Source organism: Leuciscus leuciscus, assembly GCF_965113295.1.
Source record: "Leuciscus leuciscus genome assembly, chromosome: 1".
In the NCBI taxonomy this organism is placed as follows: Eukaryota; Metazoa; Chordata; class Actinopteri; order Cypriniformes; family Leuciscidae; genus Leuciscus; species Leuciscus leuciscus.
This window is the reverse complement of record NC_138725.1, coordinates 42,109,557-42,131,674: the sequence shown is the minus strand read 5'-3', so window position 1 is coordinate 42,131,674 and position 22,118 is coordinate 42,109,557. Positions and strand designations below refer to the sequence as shown.

Here is a 22,118-nt window from a genome sequence, read left to right as displayed (position 1 = left end):
AGCAAAAGAAAGTAATGTGCCATGATTTATATGCATGTGCATTGTGTTTTGCTGCATAACGCAATGTTGAAGCACTGTGCAAGTAAGCAGCAAGAAATGGATCAATATTCAGGACTGACTTCCTGTTGTTTCTTTTCTCTTAAGTGTTGCAGCCGTATTGTTCCCCTCCCTCCTCTTCTCGCCCTCTCTCGTTGATATATTGCAGTGTGACTCATGTATGACAGACTCAAGGATACAGGGCAGTTCTGCAGAACAGCTCAATAGGGATTGCAAATTCAAACTCCAGCATTCCACATTTATTGTGTGTGTGTGTGTGTGTGTGTGTTGGTTTCTCAATGTGAGGGTGCAAAGGGAACTTTTGGTACTAAGTTTTACCAAGTCATTTGTAATTACACCAAAAAAATGATCAGAGTGATGTCTGGTGGTAGGCAGCTGCTTGCAAATGCTAAATGAAGAATTTGTGTGAATTTGTGCACATGCTCAATGAAGAACGTCTGTGTGTCTGTTCTTGGTTAAACTGGCCATGTTGGTGATGTATCACATCACATTATATATAATTTCCAGGGATATTGACATTTCTAAATCAATAATCGTGACACTGTTATTGATATCAACTACTAATATTTTGGTATCGTCTAACCCCTTCTCACAAACCCATCTTCCTTACACTGACAGGGTCTGATAACAACATCATCCCAGACGCTGTAAAAGAAACGATAACCTACAGTGGACAAAGATGATGAGTGCTGTTTTTCATCCTCCCAGCCCATTACAGTGAGGCTGCTCGCGCCCAAGCCCATTAAAAACAACCCAACCACATTATCAGCTCAGTCAGGGAGAGCACCTTAGCTGCGATAAGAAGGTTAAGCCATTAACCACTCTTCTGCACTTCAACCAGGGGACGTTTACTACCCACGGCCCAAACCACTAAGAGTGCCAGTCTGGTCAATATGAAATGTACAGGTGAATTGCACAAAATTAGACAGTCATATTTTGTATTATAATAATACAAAGTATGAATAATTACATTTATGCTGAATTTAATAAACAAACAAAAAATAAAGAAGTTTTTCTTCACACTACAGTAAAAAACATAAATGTCCTAAAAATTAATTTTGACAGACAGACAGACAGATAGACAGTAAGTATACATATTATAATCATACAATTTATTTGATTTTGGATAAAAATAGGACTGTGACATTCATCCATATAGCGTCACAGTGGGCACACAATGTCACTAGGGCGATTCTGTTAAGACTAGGGGACATTTGAATCAATATGAGAGAACACTCTTTCCATAGTCAAAATTAGCCAGAGGGTGAGTTTTTACAGTAAAGACGAGACATTATTTCAAGGACAAAACTAACATATTTCCTCTTGGTTTATTGAGACAAACAAGGCCAAACCGAATCATTCACTATCAGCTGGAGCAACGCCAGGCGTTTTCAGAGTGCCATTTGACTTCTTTTCATGCCTTTAAAGATGAAAACAAAAGACTTGGACAAAAATCAATAGAACGCACGTTGCCTTCGACAGTTGTGTTATCCATTGCCGTTTCGTGAACATACAGTAAATGCCCTCACCTGAATATCTTCACTGGCTTTTTTCCGTATTGGCCACGCTTAGTCTGCTATAATCATTAACTCTCAAACAGTCAAATAGGTCAGAGAAACACATTCCCTGATGCGGGCCACCTCTCTACCATACACGGCTAATGCTAATCTGTCCCAACCAATGTCTTCCCCTTACACGCAATACAGGCAGATTTCATCCTTCGCAACCACCCATAAACGCGTTTATCCTGTCCAGTACAGTGACAAACGGTGGTGTGTTTCCGAGCGTGAACTGAAGTGCTGACCTCTGCAGTGTTGAGGGAGGAGCAGCCCTGTCGGAGGGCATTTATACCTCGGCTTCCAGTGACTGGCTCAGCCAGGGGGCCCATGTTTGAGGATAAGCCACAGTGGGAGGGCTTCAGCCGATCTCTGGGCCGGTTTAAGAACACATGTTCTGGTGCACACTGAAACAGGACGATAACGGAAGTTTCATTTTCAGTGGCAATAAAAGTGCCAAAGATCATTTTGAAACACATAAATTAGCAACAGTGTGGCCGAGGACACAACAAAAGCTCATGGGCAGCTGTTACACGCTGTTTGGTAAGATGGAAGCATCAGGGAAAGAAACTTAGACAAAAAGGGGAAAAATAAAAATATTTACACTACAGTTTTAAAAGTCTGGGAAAAGAGCATTTACATTTTTTTTTTTTTTTTTTTTTAAATAAACTTAATTCAGCAAGGATGCATAAATTGATCAAAAATGATGACGGTAAGACATTTATAGTGTTACAAAATAAGTTCAAAAAGTTCAAACTTTTGAACTTTCTATTCATCAAAATAACCTATTCATCAAAAAAATAAATTGCAGTTTCCATACAAATATATTTCAACATTGATAAGAAATTTTTCTTGAGCACCAAATCAGCATGACACTGAAGACTGGAGTAATACATAAAACATATATAATATATTTAAAAAAATGATATTGTTAATCATAATAGTAATATAAATATTAATAGTAAAAATAATAATAATAATAATAATAATAATAATAATAAATGATAATATACATATAAACAATAATCATTTCATAATATAATATTTCTGATTAAATAAACACAGCCTTGTTGCAACTTCTTTTAAAAACATTAAAAAACCTCACTAACCTCAAACTTTTGAGCAGTAGTGCATACATTTATTGTATATTTTGGCTAATTTTACAATTCTTATAGCTGGAAATCAGAGTGCACTACAGCCCAATTTTATACAATGTTAAAAACATTCCACAGAATTCCACCCAAAATAAGTGAAAAAAGAGAAAGATTTAATGCAGTTTCTGTTAGATCAGTACAGACCGTACTGCAGAGGTCACAAGCTCTGCTCTGTTATGCGGTATAGTAATTATACTGAGGAGGGAGTGGAGAGCAGTTCACGACAAAAGAGAGGAATGAAAGCGAGAGGAGATGGGAGGGGGGGCTTGGATTTCCCGTCCCGACACTCCAGGACTCGCAAAGCCGAATCACAAGTTTCCCTAATGAGAGGGGAGCGGGACCAACAGTGGAAGACAGAGCAAGACCAGCCTGCCAAATCACCATAACAACCAGTGTGACCCATAATGCACCTCACCACAGCTTCGAGCCCTGAGGCTGGAAATCCTGAGGTAACACACCAGCTACTCTTAATGACATTCTGCTGTCACCACAAACCGGGGCAGTCCTGTGACAACTGCCAAAATACACCACTGGAAGGACAAAGCAAAACAAAGTTCACTGTGGTTATTGTAACTGTGGTGGAAAATGGACTCTTATTCTAACCCCCAGCCCTCGGTGTCCCACAAACTGCAGGATAAAAGAGTCAGGGGCACAGCAGGGGGGATTTTCAGGGAGACCTGGCAGCCTTGGATGGTGTAAACTCATTCTCTATGTAAACACGCGCTGTATACTGAAAACATTTCTAATGTGGAAATCAAATGTGTTATTCATAAGACCAAGGAGTAGAACACAAAGCATTGCTAAAACACTGAATTACTGCAGTTCCTTGAGTCTTACAGCTGTACAGGAACTTCAGGAAGTAGATGGCAATAATCTGACTTCCAAATTCCCCTGATCAGTTCAGGTTACACAAACTCCAGCATTTATTACATGATTTCCCCTCGAAAACCTCAAACAAAACAAAACAGCAGCAGCAACCTGAGGCTTTCCTGGATCTACACATATGGAGCAAGTGTGTAACAACAGAAAAACAGCCTTACAGATTATAATCAATGCATCTGTGAGCAATGTGTGGGGCTCCTGGTTTCCTTGTAAAAGAAAAAAATTAAAAAATATAAAAGAAAAGATAAAATAAAATAAAAATGTCACCTCTCAATTCAGTTCAACATAACTGAGAGGTGACATGTCTGTTTGTTAATATTCAGCTGGATGATGACGGCGAGTCTGGATCACAGATTATCACTAATCTTCACAGATCATTATCCTCTATGGGGGCTGGGCTCTGCACCGCATCCGAGCGGAAAATGTCAAACCTGCAGAGAGGTGAACAGCTAACCAGGAGGTCAGAGCAATGTGTCTCCAGATGTTCCTTCATTCGAAAGAGATTATGTCTTCCCTGTTCCACAGAGTGGGGACCCTACAAAAAACTGCTTTTGCATCAAGTCACATTTAGTTGTATAGTGTTTGTATGGTGCCAACACCATGGGACTTTAATTTATACAAGAGTACTGAACAACTACCATATACAAATACCATTGTGTTCACAAGGTGCATGTCCAAAAAAAAAAAAAAAGTAATACCATGCAAGTGCATTACAAGTGTGGCTTTGCCCATGTCCTATAGAATGCAACATTAGCATATGAGCATCAAGTTTTATTCATCACTACTTTCTATGCAGGAAGTATGCTGATATGTTGAGTTTTGATACATAGTCATTGCTAAAACAGACTTTAGCTGCTCCAAAGCCGTTTACTGGGCTTGGCTCACTCACACTGCTGCGCCTCAATCCTAATACTACATCATGACCCACTTTCATCACGCTGCTACAGCATCCAGCCAGCCGCCCCCACAGCCAGGCCTGGGAAGCGCACCACAAGCAGCCAGACAGCACCAGATGAGCCCAGAGCATCGGCAGCGCTCAGCGAGCGCATCATGACACCAGCAGGGGACCTGCAGCTGGGAGCCCCAGACAGAAGCAGCGGAGCGCTGAACGTTCACCTGCCTCCAGCACCACACGATGTTAGGCAATCTCAGCAGAGTCAGCACTCAGAGATGGCTCTGTTGGAGAACTGAGGCTGGAACAAATACACAGAATTGAAAATGGGTATAACGGGGGCGAGACAAAGCAAGAATTGGGTCACTGCGGAGAATGGTACAAAACAAAATGAAGTGGGGTATGACTTGCAGGGCTGTAATCAGGGTCTCTCTTTGCTAAATTTGCCAAAAGATGCAGGCTTTCTAAGCTCTTGCAAAGTCTTCAGTATGAACACTGTAATCAATGCATCTACGACCAATTTATGGGACAAAAAAACAACAACAAAAAACAATGATTGCAATTGTGTCAAAATAGCAGGCCAAAATTCTCACAACTTATTGAAACCATTTGAAAACAAAATTTGTAGTACCCATCGATATGGTGGCAGATTTATGACCCGACACGTGGGCACAGTAATCAGACAACTGCATCACTAATCATGACATTTATATTTGACAACACTGACGTCTCTCACCTAGTTTGTTTCGGCTAAATATTGGTAAGAAAAACTCTATAGTTATGTAATAAGCTCAAGGAGAATCAAACACTCCACTGATGTCCATTAAAGCCCTTCCAGCTGTGAGAAGAGCCCTCTCTGACAGGGAGGAAAGTGCTACATCAGTACAGGGTCTGCTGTCTTTTGTCTATTGTTTAAGGCCTGATCCCTCGACCCTGCCATTTGTCAGCCCCTCCTTTGTGTCTCTCCGCCCACCCCAGTCCAGTGAGCCTGGGGTTAGCATGCGGTCTTTCAATAACTGTCCTGTCCCTTACAGCTGGATCCACTCAGTGGAATTGCAGGAAAGGGGGAGATGCTATAATCCCTGGAAATCAAGCATAAACAGGAGTCACCCCTCCCCAGAAGCCCTTTCACCTCCAGAAAACATCCCCCAGTGCTGCAATGAAACCATCCCCCTGTGTCCTGATCCAAGAAGGTGAATTGGTTGTGACTTTTGGCAGGCCAAATCAGCATTGATTTCCCATTGATCTGAACTGGTGGACTGTAATGAGTCACCCATGCTCAATAAATCACAGATGCATACGTCGTGTCTCAAAACCTACTGAGGTTCCTACCTAGAAAACATTTTTTGCCATCATAGGCAGCTCCTGATACAAAGCCTATCTTAGATTCTTAGTATGGCCTTGGGCTGTTTACATCTAGCCACTTCATGCATTTTCTGTGATCGGATAGCTATCCGATCGTGAAGAGACCAGGTGTAAATGCCCTCCGAAACGCATTCGAGACGGATTTTAATCCGATCGCTCAAACCACTTCAGGAGGAGGTCTGGGCCACATTCCAGACGAAACTGGACAAGTGTAAATGCATCTGGTTGTTGAAACCACATATGTAAATTTTACTACTCCCAAAAATGCAAAAAAAAATAAACATGTGAGAGCGTGTTATAGGCTATATGTCATGTTATAGCCAGATATGATGATGCTACTGCAACACACATCGCCGCAGATGAGCATCTGTTCATCAAGCCAACACGCAAACTATCGCAAATAAAAGTGAAAGTAAGTCGCAGACGCTTAACACACAATCATCTTCATTAAAAGTAAAGAAACGAAATCTTACCAGTCCCGTCTTATTACGGTCTTTGATTTTGACATTTTAGCTGATGATCAATACAATGCAGCTCATATCTGTTGCTTTCGGTGACGTGCACTCCATTAAAGGGGTGGTTCGGGATTTTTGACATCGGACCTCATTTTTAAGTCAGCCTGGTTGTTATTCATCAGTGGAGAATAAAAAAAATAAAAATTATCCAGTCCTTATATTTGGATAGTTAGCCGATGCTAGGCTAGCGCGAGTCAATGGTATATGTTAGCCAGCCATTAAAAACCGTTTTACCCACTCCACAGTGCACCAAACGCAAATCAATTATAACACTAGACTATCGATGTATATGTCCGTTGAGAGAATAATGTTAGAAATCAAACTTACCTTTCATCACATTGCATTAGTTATAATTTGTTACCTGTAATCATAAGCCTTGTCTACAGCAGCAGCGGAGTGATATTGATTACCTAGGCAACCGAGTGAGCCGGTACACACATGACGCAAGTGTATTTACCTGCCGCTGGTACACTGATTACAGTGCGCTTCTGTTCTGTGTTTACTTTTTGCCGCATTACTAACCGGAGCAAAGTAAAATTCCGCAGCTGCTGAGAAACTAGTTCCTTTGGGATCATTGAGATGAAAGGTAAGTTTGATTTCTAACATTATTCTCTCAACGGACATTTGCATCGATAGTCTAGTGTTATAATTGATTTGCGTTTGGTGCACTGTGGAGTGGGTAAAACGGTTTTTAATGGCTGGCTAACATATACCATTGACTCGCGCTAGCCTAGCATCGGCTAACTATCCAAATATAAGGACTGGATAATTTTGAAAAAAAAATGTCTCCACTGATGAATAACAACCAGGCTGACTTAAAAATGAGGTCCGATGTCAAAAATCCCGAACCACCCCTTTAAATCTGCATATAGCGCGGGAATTGAAGATCGGATTTATATCCGTTTTAGAAAAACACATTTATGTGACCAGGTGTAAATGGAATCTAATATTCTAGGATTCTAGGATTCTAGGATTACGCGTGATGATGCAGTTTAACACCATGGGCCATCAATTAAAATCATATTGAATTTGGTCCTCCAATTTCAGTACATTAAAGGTGACCCATTATGCAAAATTCACTTTTACATGGTGTTTGAACAAATGTGTGTCGGCAGTGCATGTACACCTCCAATCCACCCACTCCTCTTTTATTAATCCCCATAAATCATAAGCAGTGTCTCAGAACAAGCCTTTTGCAGATTCTAGCATATGTGTCACATAGTACAGGCCCCGCCCACAACTGCTGACGGACTCCGCCCTATTAGTATAGACCCACCCTGAGTGAGCTGTACACAGTCTGTCATGTTTATCTCCTCGCCAGAGCATTTAACAGCAGCATTCAAGAAAGAAATGTATTCTTATTAAAGCTACTAAAGTTATTCACTCAAGAGCAGTGAGTGACTTTCTGTTTTTCCATATTAACAGCATATATAGCAGTAGGCACAGTATATAACGCTGCTTTCACTTTAATACACTGATCTAATACACACATGCGATTTCTAAATTTCTAATTACTAAATGACCTTACCAGTGCGAATGCCACTCTCTCTCCTTTTACGGTCTTTAATCTTGAAATTAGCAGATGATAAAATGAAATGCAGCACATATCTTTTGCTGACGTGAACTCTGTTAGATTTGTATATAGCGTGCAAATTGAAGATCAGATTTATATTAATTTTGCAGAGATACATTCATGTGGTCAAGTGTACAAGGAACAGTTTTAACATATCGAATAGCTATCCGATCAGGAAAAAAAACATGCAGTGACCAGGTTGTATAGGCCCTTTAATAAATAGTTAAAATCCATTTAATTCAATATGTAAGTGTACTACAAATAGTGCTTAGAGAATCAGGATTTAAAAGAAAATTTATATTTAGTAATATTATTGATTTAACTGCGCTGGCACTATCGGAAGAGAACAAAATTGGACTTAAATGGAGCTGGATAAGGACACTTATTGAACTAAATCAACATTGAACTAATGATGATACTTTCGCCTTATGGCCTTATCGCTTACAGCTGCTTATGGCTGAACTGAACTCATTTCATAATTGATGCAACTTTGCAACATTGACAGTTATTGAACTGAATTGAATCAACATTGAACTAAATTGAGCTGAATAATGATACTTACCTTCTGTTCAGCTGCTGCTTTTTGATGAATTTGATAACATTAACACTTTTATTTTCCTGTTAGAAACAATCTTTACTGTATAAAACACTGCATAAATGTGACCGGACTATCAACTCTTTACCTTAGCTACCATCAGAATCAATCGTGATTGATAGTTGAGTCTCCCAGGCGGTTCATAAGCGGAAGGATATTAATGTGGTGCACATGAGAGCACTTGAGGCTGAAATTCGATTCGACAGCAGACAGCAAGTCAGTTCTGGGTTTTGAGATACAAAAGCTACAGTATCAACTCCACATTTCTGTTTAATGAAACTCAGCTCTGCACATAATTCAGACAGGAATGTGCTGACTCCGCTCATACGTCTTACCATTTTGATGGGCTTCTGTTGGAGCTCGGCCTCCGTCACAGGGGCATTCTGGTCTTTGGGTGCCAAGCCCTTCCTGCCCAGGACCTGCAGGAGCGCTGGAATGTCTTTGGGGGGCCCCTCGGCCCCAGGGCTTCCCCCCAGCAGTAGGCCGTAAGCTCGACAGTAGAGTTCAGGGGACAGCAGCAGGCGTGTGACGGGAGGCTTCAGGTGTTCCTGCTCATACTGATCACAGTAGAACGGCTCTCGCAGCTCCACTGGAACATTCTCTGCAAGCAAGAGAGAGAAACAGGACGTGTTCAGAGTGCATACTACATACTGTATACAATTTATTAAAACAGTAGCCTATGTGGTACAATATGCAACAAACCACGTTAAACTCTATCATAGAAGTGCTGATTGGTCAGTATAGCGCTCACATGTGCTATGTTATTTCACAAAGGAACGTTTGCCAAGCTACTTGTTTCCATCACTGCGCAGCACCTCAAGTTTACATGTCAAAGACCATATCTTAAAGTGGAAGAATGACATTTAAATTTGCTTAATAAAATAACAAAACAATAGATTTTTATAATTAGCCAATAATAAAGCGATAAAGCACTTGAGTTTGTGCGTTTCTGCTAAAGGCATCTAGTTTTCACTATGGAAATGTAACTTTTCTAGGGACTTTAACAAAAAATTATAATATTATCAAAACATGATTATTGTTGATAATTGTTTTGCTTCAAGTTAATTTGCAATTATCTGTAATTTATTGTATCAGCTTCACAGACTATTTCACGGCAGATTCCACATTAAAAATTACAAACAATATAATAAATTAAAAAAAGTAACTATACAATACACAAAAATATATACATAACTCTGTAAGAGATTCTTTAATTGTGCAAAAAAAAAAAAAAAAGTATCCTAAAAGTTTTACTGGTTTTTATCTTAAAAAAAAGAAAGAAAAAAAGTCCTTCAAATTTTGTCCTGATCCCATTTATTGAGAATGAAAATTTTAAATTCTGGGATAGAGTATACAGGACGGTGTGCCCTTGTCACATGCTGCACACTTTGGCAAATAAAGTAGGTCAACCGGGAGTGTATGTAGCAATCAGCCCTATTAATGTGATTAGATACAGTAGATCATGAAAAAGTGTCATGAAAAAATAAAACAACAGAACAGAGAATTTACATGTGCAAACATTACGCTTAATAATAAGCCCAAAAAATAGATTGTGTCATGATGGCAAGCCTCATCAACAGATGTAAATTTTCAGCTGCTATCATGGTATACCTTTGCATGCAACTTTAGCAGCGTTTAAGGCATTTACATGACCTGGGGGCTTTTAAATAGTATAATCAGTCTAAACCTGACTTTTGTGTTTTTATAATGAAGTGATTTTATGATGAACTGAATAGCTGTCAGCATTTTATTGTATATATGGGGTCAGCAAGATATAAGTGAGATCTTATGCACATCAAGGCTACATTTATTTGATCAAAAATAAAGTAAAATCAGTAATATTGTGGAATAGTATTAGTTTAAAATAACTGTTTTCTATTTAAGTATATTTAAAATGTAATTTATTCCTGTGATCAAAGCTGAATTTTCAGCATCATTACTCCAGTCTTCAGTGTCACATGATTCTTCAGAAATCATATTCATATGCTGATTTGATACTCAGGAATCATCAATGTTGGAAACAGCAGCTCGTGTTTGTAATGGATTCTTTGAAGAAATAGAAATTTCAAAGAATAGTATTCAAATCTTACTGACCCCAAACGTTTGAATGGCAGTATACTGTACATAAACACTCCTTAACAACATTAGAACAACCTGGGAAAACATAAGAGAAAGATAAATCTAAAAGAAGAAAACACGTTAAGTCTAGTGATGAGGAAATGCCCTACAGCCCAAATCATCTGATCGAGTGAGCAGAGCAAGAGTTCAACAAACCACACACACGCGAACACGCATGTCGCCACAAACCTACAGACACTCAGGAGTTGAAGCAGTAGATGTGATGGTGAAGACACTCCTGGTCCCAATTCTGCTAATTGGTCGTTTGCTTCCACTAGCTGCCTCTCCAATAATCGGCTCTATGGGCAACAGTGACATCACTTTCCCCAGGGTGCACCACAGCTGAGCGCACATACACAGGCACACAGAGCCCAGTTTTAGAAAGCCACACACACCGGGATGGCTTCAAAAGCTCAGCAGTTCAGGGCTGAGGTCTGTGGAGCCAATAAGAGGCAGGTGTGTATCGTCTGCAGAGCGTTTGATGTGCTGTACAATAGGAGACATCCAACCTGTCCGGCTCGCTTTTCCTCACACAAACACGCAGACACACGGCCCGATGATTTCAGTGATGTGGCACAAATATATTACTATTGTAATAATAATAATAATAATAATGATGATCATAAACTATTTTTTTTTAAAGATCACAATTTTTCTTCTATCTTTTAATTTTAACAGTAAACCAGCACTTTGTTGGCAAACAAATTAAAGGAATTGTAATTCAATTTTCATTTGATTACATTTTAAAAGATTAATTAGATTAGTGTCCCATGCCTTGATTTGATTACCACCGTTTTTTATAATAAACTCGTATTACAATAATTACATCATAAACCCATAAAAAGTAATAAAAAAAAGACAGCACAAAACATTTCATAGTTTAAATGAACAATGCTATTATTGTAAAAATGTATAAATTATTGAATTGTTAAAGTCTAATGAATTCAACTGATAAAAACTGCTATTAAAAAATAAAACAAACAAAGATAGATTTTTTTTTACTCTTTTAATAAAATTGTTGTGAATGGTATTTTTCATAATTTTTTCTATGTTTGATGTTTTTGATTAATAAAATGTAATTAAACAATTAAAATGGAAAACGCAACATTTCTTATAAAAAAAAAGGAAATAAAAAATGGATTATGAAGGGCTCTAAATATGTCATTTTTTTCTTATACTTTCAATAAAGTGTTGTACATTAGTTTTCATGATTTCAAATCATTAGACATGTTTTTTTTTTACTAAAATTTAATTTAACCATACAACCAAATACAGAATTTATGGAAAAAACTCAAAAATATTTCATAGGGCCCTACAGTCCAAGTGAGGTGTAATCTGAAGCACGTCGACTGGAGAACAACGATCCACATACGTGCCACAATAAATTATTATTTTACACACTCATGCTTTGTCAGGCAGAGAGTTTGAATTGAAATGTCAACACCTGTGAAAGGACAGAAAAGGGAGACCGCTCCTGGGCTGGTGAGAGACCAAACACACACAAAACCTTGAGAAACGCAAACTTGAAATGTACACCTCACACGCCCACTGTGAACTGGTTCTGCCGCATTCAGGGCCAATCATGAATCCACAATAAGAATGGCACCTCTCCACCACATCCATGTTTAACCAGCAGCCAGAAGTCGTGGGACCAGTTCTAGGACACATTAGAGGACAAAAACCCTATGATAGGAGCAGCTAAAATATGCAATACCAGTGTACATAAACAATGTAGTTTGTATTTGACCTTATATTGCAATCAATGCGTACGATCAGTAAATCCCACCCATCCTGAAGATGCCGATCACTCTCAAAACACAGTTACACTATGAATCATGTAATTGTACACCTGTACACAGAGCTTCATGCCAGCAGGAACACCAATTCATTCTGTCCTTGAAGTCAACACGAAACATTTTACTTCCATTATGGGAGTGGGGTCAGTATTTTTATTTTTTTTATTTTTTTTATTCAAAGAATTTTGAAAAAAATTGTTGTACAACTGTTTTCATTAATAATAATCAGATATGTTTCTTGAGCATCAAATCATCATATTAGACTGATTTCTGAATGATCATGTGACACTGAAGACTGGAGTAATGATGCTGAAACTTCAGATTTGCCATCACAGGAATACATTTAATTTAAAATATATTACAAAAGAAAAAGTAGTTAATTTAAATTGCGATAATATTTATATAGTTCCCCAATAACTATAATCTGTCCCGCCACAGTTTTTATAATGAACCGAACATATATTTACACCTCATGATAAAGTTGTTGTGTTTTGTGACATTGCTTTGGTAAAGTATCAATCAAACTAAAATCCAAATTGCGATATGGCTTCGTGCACTTATGAAATCGTAAGAGGCTACAGTTTAATTAAGTTTATAGTCTGCTGCAGGGAAGTCAATCTCTGCGTGTGCTGTCAGATCACTAGTCTAATAACCTACTAGACTACATCACGTAGAGAATGCGTGCACTCTAGATGTGTTTTTGTGAAGTGAGACATACTCAATGTCAGATTGCACATCGTTAAAACAATAATCATGATATTATCATAGACGATATAATCACACACCCATACTGTACAATATTTATTAATATACTTATAAAATATTCATGGGGAATTCCCCAGACCCTCCAGGTCCGCCATAAACATAAACACTTTTTTTTTTTAAACATACCAAGCTCAAACCTATGCTCGGTAGTGTATTTTTGAGTGAAACTGGATTCAATGGGGATGAGAAAAAATAAAGTACTACTTAATTTTATCCAAAATTAATTGATTGGATCATGAAAAGCGGGTGTCTAGACGGTGTCTAAACTAACTAACAGATAACATTATGCACATGCAATGTGACATCGCCAACCAACTAAGCCAAAAATAAATAAATAAATGAGAATGAGAATTCGTAAAATAAAGGGGGCAGCAATACATTGCCCACCAACTGGGTGACACATAAAACTCAAACCCAGAATGCAAAGCAGGATGCAAAAGCTGCAGTGATGCGAGATAAGGGTGGCTGATAGAGGCTTCATTTCCCTGTAGGACTGGCAGTCAATGAATGACTGGTCTGTGCTGCACCTTCAGAGAAAAGATGGGAGAGTAATACCTGAAAACAGAGAGGGCGACGCTAAACTAGGACAGAATTTAATGGGACAAGCGCTGGATACACACACACAGACACACACACACACACACACACACACACACACACACACACACACACACACACACACACACACACACACACACACACACACACACACACACACACACACACACACACACACAGACACACAGACAGACAGCAGTGCTGGGGAAGCTAGTTTGGAACTGTAGCTCATCAAATTACAAGCTACTCACAATTTAAAGTAGTCCTAAAAAGCAGTTAGCTCAATAGTATTTTTCTGAACTGGTTAAATCAAAACCATCCCAAATTAACTTAAATAAGATGTACATTACCGTTCAAAAGTTACACCAAGGCTGCATTTATTTAAAATATATATTTCTATATTTATCTATATTTAATCATTTAAAATCTATATTACGATGTAATTTATCCCTGTGATGGTAAAGTAGAATTTTCACATTTTCAGCATCATTACTCTAGTCTGATCCTTCAGTGTCACATGATCCTTCAGAAATAATTCTAATATGCTGATTTGCTGCTCAAGAAACATTTGATGAAAAATCTTACTGTCCCCAAAGTGTAAAAATGTGTTTTGTTTCCTCTGTGTCAAAACAAGGCACGACCTGTGTGACACGGGCTGTGACTCATGTTCAGTGTCAAGATGTTTTGGTGATCGTTTCATTTTTGCTGCATCATGCAAGCTAGCTCCGCGCAGTGAAATCTCATTGGTCAAAAATACCACTACAGACAAACTTATGTGTTATATGTTCTGTCTGGCTGTAATGGTGTTCTGTCATGCAGCATTTTCACATTCAATGTGGACAAACTTGGTCAGTAAAAAATTCTAACATGGAAAAGCTTCTAACTGGAAAAGCGACACTATTTTGAATGAATGGCCAAGCAAAACTTAGTTCAGTTCAGTTAGTAAAGCACACTAGCTGCATTTACATGGGCCCTTTTGCAATCGGACTAGTAGGACAGTCGGAATAAAAAAAGTCCCATGTAATCACATCAATCGGAATGAATTGACCAAAGCCACTTTAAATTTTATTCAGATTGTATAAACCTCTTCTAATCTGTTCGTTAGGATCTGTAAACTCTTGATGGGATTGAGAACTGAAACTGAAAGTACTGCGCTTGAAGCTTTATTTAGCGTTCATGTCAACACTGTTTGGATGCAAAAGGTGTCAATGTAAATGTGGCTATGGTTTAGATAAGGAACATCACAAGTGGAAGAAAGGGAATCAGCAAGGAAAGAGAGGTCAGATGACAACCACCACCAATGTCCTAGACACTATTATGACAGCAAACATCAGCTCTAAATGTGTAAACATTACCCATATCACCCTGTTCTTCCTCGACGTACACTCTATCTGATGTGCTTTTGCTCTCTCTCTCTCTCTCTCTCTCTCTCTCTCTCTCTCTCTCTCTCTCTCTCTCTCACACACACACACACACACACACCAATTTTAGTCAATGAAGAGGTGAAAGGTCAAGAGATTCAGGAGGTCTGGCTCAATGGAGGCAGGGGACAGAAGCGTGGAATCAATAAACGAAAGGAGACGATCGCTCATTAAAATGGTTTGACTGAAGTCAGCTGAGCAGAACTCCAAAAGCAAACAGACATTTTACATAGAAGTCTGCAGAGAGAGACATCAGCAAATAGGATGTAGCGTCTCCACACCCACAGGTCATGCGGTGACGTGACTGACGGGTCAGCTGAGCTTTACACGACTGTCACATCTCAGTACGTCTCCAAACACGGACAGCTAAAGCCAACAAAAGAGCATTACACCTTTATGATCTCTATCATAAGACCACTGTTTCAAGTTTCCAATAAGCTTCTTTACACTACAGAGAAGGGTCAACCTCAGATTTGAAGAGGGTTGTCATGGGAACATTGAGCATTAAAGTCCATTTTTGTTTTAATTAAAGGCCAGCGGGCTCAATCAGAGGACCACACAGACCTTTTATGACCATCATGCTCTGGTCTACTGGCCTCTCGGGTTAGGAATAATCCATTAAATATGACGAGACCGCATCATCAACAAAATGTTAGTATGTGCTTGATAAAAACAATTCAGATACACTGAAATTAACCAATAACCTAGTCGGTTGTCATAATATTTCACTATTTAAGTGAGGACATTTGGCCCTCAACAGCCAAACCTGTACACACACACACACACACACAAACAATACTTACCCTAAAATTCACAGAAGTCTTTTTAGATTAACATATTACTGTGGAATCTACATTCTTTACATTTCGCAACAGGATAAGCTGGACTGAAATGTGTACTTATATGTATTTGTGCACTACATTACTGTTAACAATTCTGGAGTTAGAAAGGTTTTTTTAAAGAAAAGAATATTAATACTTCTCAGCAAGAACACATTTGCTGTATAATGATGCAAAATATTTCTATTTCAAATAAAAGCTTCTTTTTTTTTTATTCATCGAAGAATCCTAAAAACATTTTTTAGCAGTTTCCACTAAAATCATCATATTAGACTGATTTCTGAAGGATCATGTGACACTGAAGACTGGAGCAATGATGCTGAAAATAAAATACAGCTTTGATCACAGGACTAAATTTAAAAATATATTCAAATAGAAAACAGCTATTTTAAATTGTAAAAATGTTACACAATTTGACTGTTTTTACTGTATTCATCATCAAATAAATGCATTTATTTTTAGTAATGTAAAAAATAAAAAATGTTTCTTATAAACATTTAGAAATGCCTTTGGTCTCACAAACATGAATGACTACGTTTACATGCAGCCAATAACCCGTTCAAAACCGGGATATTAGCAATAACCCGGTCGCGCACGGCCATGTAAACACCGGCAAAAACCCGGATATGCTCATATCCCGGTTTTTAAAAACCCGGATATTATACCTGGGGTACCCCCTTTCTAACCCGAATATTTGGTAATGTAAACGCGTATCGGCATATCCCCATCAAAAGGGACATTGATTTGTGTTCTGCGCATGTTCTATTCGCAAGGAATCTTGGTCTTTTGAGTAGGGACGGCGCATACAGAAACCCGGGTGCAGTATACCGGAAGTAAACAAGAAGTAGAGGTAAACATGGCGAGACGCAGCACAGCACCACACTTTTGGAGCGAGGAGGAAAGCGTAAACAAAGGCGATCGCTATCTGCCCCGAACTATTTATTATCCGCATGCTGCTGCTGTTGTTGTTGTCTTTGGATACAGGAAAAAGAATCGGAAATGACGCATATTGCGTCTTAAGGAAGTCCGTACGTCCAGACGCTAACCGTGCGTCGCTGTTTACATCGGGATATTGTAAATTCCATGTATACAGGAGTAACTCTCTCTGCTCACGCATGTAAACGCGTTATTCCGAATGTTTCAGAAACCCAAATGGTGACCCTAACCCGACCATAACCCGGATATTGGCTGCATGTAAACGTAGTCAATGATGTTAAAGGGTGCATTTTTCTGTGGATAATCTTTTACCAGACAAGCTCTCTTTTAAGTTAATGTTTCTGAACAAAAGGCTTTCTTTTCCAAATCTTCCCTAATTAACTTCTTACTTTGAAGGCTGTGGTAGTGTTTGACCAGCCCACAAACAAAGCATTCTTCATATCTCTAACAAACACCAACACAGCAAGCTGAGTCAGCAAACCAAAAAGAAAATGCAAGTGGCCACTTTGTGTCCAACCTTCACTGGGAAAACGACAAGACGACGACACTGGAGTCTCATTATAATCTTAGCTTTCATGTCTTCAGATTGTAAGGGCGTGTTCATCGAGTGATTACCTAAACAACATGATAAAAAGGCCACGGCCGTTCTGAGCCACATCACCTGTTGAGTCACCGCAGTGACACACTGATGATTCCAACATGACTAATACAGGCAAAACGCTCACAAGACCATTAGAGAGGAACGAGCCTACCGGGTCATAACAACACTGGCCATCCTTAAACATTCGTGGATGAAGAACACCTTATCAGTGAAACTGTATCATTCTTCCTTGCAGATGTGCGTAAAACCTTTTTAAGAGGCTAGATGTACCAGTATCAATGTACGCTTCACTTACCCTACTAACAGGAAACCAGTATCAGATTATTTTATCATTTGTGTTCAAGCTGTACTTGAACTGAAATCTCTTACAACTAGGACAGAGCTCCAAGGACTGCCACCAAATTCATCCAGGCTCACAGAATGTAGACAATATGAGTAGCCATGTAAAACTGACTACCAGTATGCTAGGATGGTTGATATGGGCATTGGGCACTGATAAAAGGTTGCTAAAGTGTTCTGAATTGTTTACATGAGACAGAATTCACAGTAGTTTCTTGTAATAGTCCCGCGCCTGCATTATTTTCACAGTAAAAGTCTAAATACGGTATATTGTGAAATATCACAGTTAAAGCCTGTGACGTGGTAATAATGTAATTAACTGCGTGCACATTTATCGATTCATATCAATGTGAAAGCAACTCGGGTGCGCATTTGTTCAGGTAAAGTAACCTGTGCATGCATTTGAGCAGATGACGATGTCATTAGTTAAATAAAACATGCAGGGGATGAAAGTTTGATAATGATTTATTATTATAGTCATTGTGCAGAGTGAGTGCAATCAGATTGGCAAATCAAAGCTGATTGCGAGCCATTCACCTCAAAAGAGTCCATTTGCAAGCCCTGTGACTTACAGTAAATGCAAGTGTCGTTCACTTTGCTGCACATTATAACACCAAATTAATTTTAAAAACACAGTATATTCACCTGCGTTCTGTTTTCTATCATGCGCCGTGCATGTTTATGATGCACCAGTGTGAAACGAGACCAGCGCTGTGGGGAGATCGCAGCAAACAAGCCGATGTGAAAGCCACCTTAAAATCTGTTCAGATTTGAAAAGTTGTGTAGTGATTCCAGCCTTTAGAAAAGCAACGCACTCTCCCTTTAACAAGCTGCGTGATTTGAGGGATCATTTACGTCCTCAGCACAAACACATGCAACAAAACAATAGCAGTCATGCTTGCCTTGGCTCAATCATCTGCATTCAGGCTGTACTTGAACTCAAAGCTCTTGCATCTAGGACAGCACTCCAAGGATAGATCTTTATTGAGCCGAGTTCATCCAGAGTGAAGCTTTGGCCAAAAAACACATTAAACCAAAAAAAAAAAACTTGCTGATAACACAGGTAGCAATTAGCAGCACAGTGTGCCTTAAAAGCGTGGGTTCACTGCAGAGATACAGCTCAGCGCGGGACCAGGGCTCTGATATGAATACGAGGGCTACATCACAGACTCGCAGTGAGAGTGATGATGTCATCGGGTTCAAGCAGGAAAACGAGTGCAGCGCTGGATCAGAGGTCTGAGGTCGCACACACACACACACACACACACACACACACAGTCTCAACGCTGAAATCCAGCCATCGCTGCTCTGCTGCAGCCAAGCCTCTTTAATCAGGTCTGATTTCTCTCTGGCTCGGCTGTGTGTGACTTTGACCAGCGGGTGTGGTCGTACAGGTCTGCTATTGATGCAGGGAGTGAAGACAAACACTGGAGCCACACACTAGAGCTCACAACCTAGTAATTATACATCAACCAGGTGAATTAGGGAGATTTCAGTTTCTCACACTCAGGGAAGATCCTAACTATGTGTGGCGGTTAATCATTTTGGAACATTTTGTGAGAAAACCTGGAGGTTTTAAAGAGGACCTATTATGCAAAATTCATCTGTGTTTGAACACAGATGTGTGTCCACAGTGTATGTAAACAACCAGCCTATACTGGTAAAAGATACAGCCACTCCTTTTCTTATAATCTCTATAAATCATAAACAGTCTCTCCAAACGAGCGGTTACGATTTGCCCTATTAGCAGCATAGATCCCGCCCTGAGTGAGCAGCTGTAGTCCGCCATTTCTGTTTCCTCGCTGTAGTGGCTGGAGATATACAATGTCTACGCCAAAAAACATTACAAATGTTCTGTTACTGGATGTACCAACAAACATGAGAGTCTCCACAGATTCCCGGCATCTTTAATTTATGATGGAAATGAGCCGAAGAAAGTCGCTGAAGAGTTATTTATCTGCGCAAATCATTATGCCAGACTGCTTCACAAACAAGGGTCAGTTCAATGCTGGATTTGCACAAACGTTATTTCTGAAAGCCTTTTTATTAACAAGACGGTACATGCTAGTCAATGAGTTGAATCAACTTAAATGTATCAACTAACCAATCAGAAACATCCAGTTGCATTCTAAAAGTTGTAACTTCTTCCTGAGTCTCTCAATCAGTGTCCGAACACGTAAGGCTGAACCCCGCTACTGACAATTTCAGACATTTTGGCTGCGTGACATTCTCCAGTTTTGTTGCCGCCATAGTATCCAAAGCATGAGCTGTAAAGGCTCTGCCCTCTTCTGGAAAGGGGGCAGAGAGCAGCAGCTCATTTGCATTTAAAGGGGCACACACAAAAATGGCATGTTTTTGCTCACACCCAAATAGGGGCAAACTTGACAATAACATAATAAATAATAACTATAATAAAATTATCTGTGGGGCATTTTGATCTGAAACTTCAGACACATTCTGGGGACACCAGAGACTTGTAAAAAGGGGCATAATAGGTCCCCTTTAATGTATGCAGAGTTTAAGGCATTTCTATATTGCATTTAAATAATTGTGATCATATTGTGACTGAAACATTAGCCATGCTCAAAAACTAGAAAGCTGCCTCACTGCTACTTCTTTCCTAAACAATCAGTAAGACAGTATCCTGACCATCATGGAGTCTCATGAGCGACAGACCTGAAACGCTCTACATAGGCTGCAACTCCACGCACCATTCAAATAGCCCTCGGCACAGGAGCCATGACTTACAATTGATTCCAAGAAAACAACATTGCCACAACTTTGTTTCCGGAAGTATTTTTCCCATTCGTGTTTCCCATAAGGATTTGAAAAAAGTCTTTGCTAAAGCGTTATAAGCCATCAGCCGAACGAACCAGCTATGAGGTGAATCACAACAATACAAACTTTGATTTGAAGCAAAAAAGTATTTGAAAATTGTACAAAAAGACAAACGAACACGACTGAGTTTGGAGATTAATATTTTGAAAATACAGTGGTAAATTTTTGTAAACAAAGCACTATACGTTATAAGTATAGTGAGGTTAAATTGAGGTTAAACCACTGGAGTCACTTTTATGACGTCTTTACTACCTTTCTGGGGCTTGAAAGTGGTAGTTGTGTAGACGGTCAATGGAGGGACAGAAAGCTCTCAGATTTCATCAAAAAGATCTTTCTCTGTGTTCTGAAGGTCTTACGGGTTTGGAACAACTTGAGGGTGAGTCATTAATGACAGAATTTTCATTTTTGGATCTAGTTCATTGAACTATCCCTTTAACAGCTTTAATGAGGCAAAGAACTACAATCCCATTAAGCACTGCGAATGACAATGAAACCAAAATCAATGGAGAAATACAATACTATTGATTTAAAGATGAATATTTAATATATAGAAACGATATATTTTACATTTATTGCAAAATTTGCAAACAAATATTTATACAGTCTGAGAGCGCAGAAGAGACTGACTATCACGTCATGTGCAGAGGGTGGGCTCTAAAGAAATCTTTTAGACGATTTGGGGATTTGTTTGCAGAATCGTTGGTAATGTAGTTTTTCACCAGTAGTTTTTTGAAGGCGCATTACAGAAAGATCCAAACTTTAGAATCCTATCTTATCTGTTTGGTAACCATGGAAATTTCAGTTAGGACCTCATTTAGGACAAAAGCTATTACAGAATGACATTTCTTAAGTGCATAATCTTATCTTAACTACGGATAGGAAACGGGTATTACAGAAGCATCCTAACTCCATAAAAAATCCTAAAAACGGTCTTAACTTTAGGACAACCCCAATGGTGTCCTAACTTCAAAAGTATGTGAAAGCCAACTATAAAAATCTCATAACAATAGCCCTGTCTAAGAATGGCGTCTCATTTATTAATGATACAAGATGAACAACAGCGACGTTTGATGGTGGAAAGACTTTGTGAACACCCAAATGATGCACTTTGACGACAAAACTCTGACAAATAATTACAGACTCCAATGAAATAAAACAAGGATTGGGCTTTGCCTTTTCTACCAAGCTTATCAAAACTTCATTTAATAAAAAAGCACCACCATCGCGGTCAAGGGCCGTGAGAAAACGGCGTGAGGCCGGTGGCGTGATTACTGATGAGCGCCACCTGTGGACATAAGTGTTCCTGCACCGGTCTCGT

The 22,118-nt window shown here is 39.1% G+C and overlaps 1 protein-coding gene and 1 long non-coding RNA gene across 2 annotated transcripts in view; one reads left to right on the top strand and one right to left on the bottom strand.

The window, feature by feature from the left end:
- The window catches only part of camsap3 (calmodulin regulated spectrin-associated protein family, member 3), a 38,110-nt gene that overhangs the window by 9,862 nt on the left and 6,130 nt on the right, over positions 1-22,118 (bottom strand). Inside the window, exon 2 of the mRNA XM_082148952.1 lies at positions 8,761-9,190. Within this exon, the coding sequence (XP_082005078.1) occupies positions 8,761-9,190 (430 nt within the window). The remainder of the gene's footprint in view (positions 1-8,760; positions 9,191-22,118) is intronic.
- On the top strand, positions 18,051-21,959 carry LOC309483311. The gene is made up of 2 exons (XR_014200539.1): positions 18,051-21,601; positions 21,636-21,959. It is a non-coding gene; the product is annotated as an uncharacterized lncRNA (long non-coding RNA).